Raw genomic sequence first — 6000 nt, forward strand, 5'->3', positions numbered from 1 at the left:
TATTCCTGTAGACCAAAACATTCCCGTGACACTGCCGTCCCCGCCTCGGCCGGTCCATCGAGTACCTCATCCTCCAGACAACCGGATCACCCAATCCCGGTAAGATGTCTCCTTTACATTTTTATTTTCTTTCCTAGATTATCCACCACATTGGGACATTTGTAACATCGCTAAAATTATATTTTGTCATTACCTCACTGGTCACATTCCTTGCGTCTCCGATTCCATTATCATCCGGTAAATGTTACTATCGAAATGGATGTAACTGTTTTTATTTTTATAATCTTATAAGGTTTGTGGATGTTTCAGGATCACAATGGAGACTGCTGGTCTGCCGCTGCCCGGGTACCACTACATCGCTCCGAATCACATTGTGAAGGCGCCGATCCATTGAATGGGGCTCCGCGGGCCGGTCCCCCGCGCCCCGCACTGCGCCTTCGCCTACCCGGCGCACTATGGGAGTCCGGCTCCGATCTACTATTTCAAGTGAAAGGCCACTGAAGAAAAAGGGGGAAAGCGATTGGCAAATAACTGAACATGTATGTTTACATTTGTTACGAGTTTATAAGTATTTTAGATATTCTTATATTTATTCTCCACTATTTAAATGAATAAAGTGAGAGGAGTCGATCGCGCACTCGATATCAAGAGTGGTGATATAATTTGTAATGAAAAGATTTTAGGAACGTTTAAAACTGAGAATAAAGAACATTTAAAGTGACTGACGTTTTAAAAAAAAATAATTTTGATCAGTCCGTGAGCAGTGAACGTCATAATGGTCGGACGGTCTCTTCTTTCGTTCTACCCTCGTTCACTGTTCATAGATTTAAGGTTACGACATCGGGAGTTAGCTGAGCTGATCGAATTTACTATGGATTTAAGCGGTCGATTGATTCAATTATCCGTTGGAAATTATTTTTTAATCATGTAACGATCGGTGCGGACGCCGAGAGACGTAATGAGAACGTTCGAGATAAGTTTTGTAGTGCGACAACGGTGTAAAGTAGGCGTAGGGGACTCGAGCGAGCTCGGAAGCGCTGACGTAGCGTTAGTATTAGATTAGAGAACAGAGTGAGAGGGTTAAAGACAATATTTGTAAATAAATATGGTAATTACCTGGAAACATTAGGTATTACAGTAAGCAGTCTTATGCACTAGTCGGCTAAAGGAAGCAGCGGGCGGACCGCGACTGAAACTTTTCCAAACACATCAAATTAAAACCTAAGCATATCAACATTGCATCATATCCATAGTATGACCGCCCGCGCGGGGCTCGGCGACGTAACAGTGCTCAGTGCATAGGGCATCTAGCAGTGCGATGAGTATTGGCGCGCAACTGCACGAAACCGATGGGATCAAATCCTTTAAGAAACTTACCGTAAAACAAAGGGAGAAATCAATGAAGTCGTCTACGATCACAAAAAAAAAAGACGTTAGTTTTTAAAAAATAATAGTGTTGCTAATTGTGATAGTCTTCTTATTTATTTAATATTCAAAGATCTCTAAAAATAATATACACCTTGTGTACATCGGCTACGAGAAATTTTAATTCGATTGTATGATATTGGTCCAGGGATCAAGCCAAAGATTGTTAAAGTTTGTTTAAACAATAATAATGTTGTGTATTTATGCTAAATTATTCTGTCGATAGTTTAACACTTAGTATTTGTAATGTAGAGCATTTTATTTCAATTATTTTAATTACCCTCTCCAGAAAGCTCATTGTATTTTAGAATTAGGTCAAACGTATAGATAGACCGGAAAGGTAAATGTCATATTTCAGAAAAAAAAAGAAAAATCAAAATAAAAATGTCTTAGTATAAAATAGATTAAGATAAGCATAGGACCAGAACATGTATATGCTTTTCAATGGACACGTTCAAAAGACAAAAATACTTAGTGCCAAGATAATGACAAACTTTTTGTGCCAAAAATGAATATACATAAAAGCGAGGGGGACTATGGTAATGGGACCCACTATTCGCTTAATATTCAAATATTGAATGATGCAATTACTAAGAGTAATTCTAATTTTAACCACATACATATTAATTTTGCACATCTCTAGATATAAGTACATAATTAGAATTTATATTCTTGAAACATATCCCGATATAAAATTTTCCTCGTGTCTTCCCTTCTGTAATATCAATATTAAATTATAAAATTAATTATTGTATGTGCCAAAGTCGTGTCTGATTGCTATCATCGGGTTTGTATGTGTATGTATGAATTTTATCAATGACATCTCTATTTGTACTAGTCAAATTCTTCTAAATTCGAAGACAACTCTATAAAACCTTTATACACTCTAGTCAAAATTTATCAATTGGTGTTTCTTTATATTTTATTCTAAAACTATATGAATATTATTATTTTCGTTATATTATTCTCGTTTTGTTATTTTCGTGGTAACTTTGCTTCGATTATAAATAAATTAGCAATAAAAAAAATGATAAAATCAATTATTTATAATAAAAAAATGTTTCATATAAGACAATGTATAGAGCTTTGTACATTTAAATATAACACAGGTAAATCTAGATTTAAATCCTTAGCCATAACACAATAACATGGGAGTTGAATGTAAAAATACTAGAGAGAAATTTCTAGCTGTGATTTTCACTGGAGCGCACTTTAGTGCTGAATGCTGACGGAGCATATAGTGGGTAGTAACAAAAAACTTGAGTATTATATCCGACTCTTGATAAATATTGACTACGTCTACTTGTCAAAGAAAAATAAAGGGTTTTTGAATTTTCAAATTATCCATTCAGTGACGGCTAATCGAATCGATTTTTGTCCTCATTGAATCTTATTTGAAGTGCTCAAGTTATTTGTCATCTACGTTGGGTCGGTTACAGGTAGCGATAGACGCTTTATTAGCTCTCAATGGTTGCGTCACCGAGGAAACATCTGGTATAGTATAATCCAAACTTTATGGCGGATCGTTTAGGTATCGTTACGCCGTAAAGAGGAACCTCTGCTCACAATTTTGTACATGGAGAGGTCGCCCGACTTTGCGAAGTGCGTTCGCAGCTAGCCACGAACCGCCATAAAGATTGATTCTTGTAATAGCAAATGAACTTTATATTCTTTGTATAACGTGTGCACAATAGTCTGCAATTCCCGACCTGCTTCTTACTCACGAAACGTTTAAATATCGTAACGCGTCAGTGACGTCATCAAGTGTCATTGTGCACGCGGAGCAAAAGAATTCAAAATGTAAGTATACAAAAGTACACTTTCGAACGAAAGTTTCTGTGTATTGATGTTGTTGATGAGTGTTATAATAATATTTAGTACAATGCAATTTTTAAATAATATTAGAGAATAGTATTAATTTCTTGTCGTGTATTATTTGTGTATTATCGATTCGATGTAACATTAATATATATTACATAATTATATTCGTGTTAGCGTAGCTATTAAAACATTGTTACTGTTATTTTGATTTGCTCAATTATTTAAAATGTTTACGTTAGCTAGTGATCATTGTAATTGAATTTTGTGTTGGATAGCGACCTAGTTGGAATCTCAGTGTAGCTGTGATGGCAATTTCGAAATGAAGACTTAGTTTTACAATGTATTGTGAGTCGATACGTGCGTTTATTAGATATATAATATAGGGGCTTTGTGTACACTTCTGGACTGTTTTTGCAATGTATTAATGTCGTGTTATTATAGGCATTTGAAAAATGTACTGACGTATCGGTGGCATTGATGATTGAGTGGTGGCTCTTTATACAACTTAAAGAGCCGTATAGTAAAAATGTATTATTGTTTGATGTTGTTTATGTCGGTACCTATGATGTGTTGACGTTCATGCAATAATTTGAATCATTTATTAATAATGTTTTATTTTGTTGAACATTATGAATTATTAGCCTTTATTAACAGGGTCAGATTGCGCTGTATAATAGAGTAATTGAAATCAATTTTAGCAAATATTTACTAAATGTAATAGTAAATTTTTTAACTTTCGTGTTAGCACCTGAATTTTAAATTCTTATTGCACCTTTTTTCAAAATCCCAATTTTGAATTTCGTGGCAATAAATGCATAATATAACGAGTACTAGAAAGTATTCGGATTATTCCTCGTATATCGAATTACTTATTCGTGTGGGGAACGCGAGTGCTAAATGAAAAATATTTTGCTATCTTCGTCACTTGTCAATCCGCATACAGGTTCGGACGATTGGGTAATAAGGGTTGTGTAATTTGTTATGCATATACAATATATTAAAAAATATATATATGCTTCAATCCCTTTAGATACGATTTATTTAGTACCTATTTCAGACGTAAACCTACGCTGTAGACTACCAGGGTAATAAATACAGATAGTGTCTTTCTAAGTTCACGTCACATATATTTCAAATTACTCCAAAAGATTAAAAGGTAAATGTTCAAAAACCAACTAGCTTTGGATGTATGGACAAAATGAAGCTAGTCGGCAAATTCCTTGTCAAACATAATGACACTAATAAATCCGAACTGCACAACTACATTTTGCCACCCTATTATGTTCTAGAGCTTGTTAACCTCCATGAAAATGTAATTCTCATTTAAATTAAACACGGTATAGTTTTCAATTTGAAGATACGCTGATAAAACACATTTTATTTGGTACTTGTGATGCTGACTGTACCGTTTTATTTGCTTCAGAGTGTAATCAGTAAAGTTACTTATCGACTGAATAGTTAAGGATAGTGTCGAAATGGTAATAATTTGTCACTGCTTATATATCGAAAAGAAAGCATTTAATTTTTTTCATCATAATCGCAATAAATGGCTGCAAATATCATTTGTAAATTAATATCATAATAATCAGGGACTCAATAACAATTTAATAAGGTAAAATGTTTTTGGATCGGGCAATGTGTGTGCAATCATTCTTGTCCCTGTAAAAAGGTCCTATCTTGAAAATCCTTCATAGGAAAGTTTATTTTATATTTTTGAAAGGGAATAAAGTACGAGGAACATTAAGGCACAATTTTTTGTTGACAATGTCTAAGTAAAATTGTAATGGATTTAAAGATGGGACCTGTTAGTTTAGATGTATGTAAATGTTGTGTTTGACTTCATTAAATCGGTGGTATTTAGATAGATTACATACGTAGAGATTTTTTCATTTATAATTCACCACAAGTTTAGATATATCTCGTAATATTTTTCAAATATCACGTCTATTCGACATATCTAATCGTTTTTGTGAATTGAATTGATTAATGTTATAATAAATATAAATGTTGTACTTACGGTTACAGTATACTGTCATTGCGGTTAGTTTCGATAATAATTAATGTTTGTTTTCATTATGTTAATTCAATAAAGTGTGTAAATAAATATGTATTTCATTTACAACTCTGGCTTTAAGGAAGGAGCGTCGGTGGCTCAGTGGTCAAGCACTTGCAATCTGCAGGTCCTAGGTTCGAATCCCGCCATGTACCAATGTGTTTTTTGATTTACATATGTACATTTATCCGACGTTCTTACGGTGAAGGAAAACATCGTGATGCAACCTGCACATATCTGAGAAGAAATTTAAAGATACGTGTGAAGTCAACCAACCCGCACTTGGCCAGCGTGGTTGACTATGGCCTAATCACCCTTAACTTAGGGTAGGCTCCGAGCCCCTTGGTGGGGACGTATAGTGAGCTGATGATGTCTGGCTTTAAAACCCACAACACGTTTTTCCCTCGCTAAATAGATATTATGTTTTAAAACAGTCTTTCCAAAAGTGGGCGATAACGCCCCCTTGTGGGCGCTGCGGGTCTCAAGTTGCGGGTTATAGTAAAAGTTTCGATTAGAATTCTCCGTTAATATACATATATAGGTCACAATATTTAATTAATTTAATTTAAATTTATAGTGGTTTTTAAATATGTGAAAATATGGGGGCGCTAAAAAAATATTTATTCTTAAAGTGGGCAGTAGACAAAATAAGTTTGGGAACCACTGTTTTAAAACAATAAAAACTCTAAAATCTACAGATT

At 34.3% G+C, this 6000-nt stretch overlaps 1 protein-coding gene across 1 annotated transcript in view; it reads left to right on the plus strand.

Moving 5' to 3' along the window:
- Positions 1–1792, plus strand: part of mub (poly(rC)-binding protein mub) — a 121070-nt gene extending 119278 nt beyond the window's left edge. The window contains exon 11 of the mRNA XM_013309393.1: positions 310–1792. Coding sequence (XP_013164847.1) covers positions 310–394 — 85 coding nt within the window. The 3' untranslated portion in view covers positions 395–1792. The remainder of the gene's footprint in view (positions 1–309) is intronic.
- The last annotated feature ends 4208 nt before the right edge of the window (positions 1793–6000 follow it).

The sequence above is a fragment of the Papilio xuthus genome, unplaced genomic scaffold (genome assembly GCF_000836235.2).
Source record: "Papilio xuthus unplaced genomic scaffold, Pxut_1.1 DF827777.1, whole genome shotgun sequence".
Classification (NCBI taxonomy): domain Eukaryota; kingdom Metazoa; phylum Arthropoda; class Insecta; order Lepidoptera; family Papilionidae; genus Papilio; species Papilio xuthus.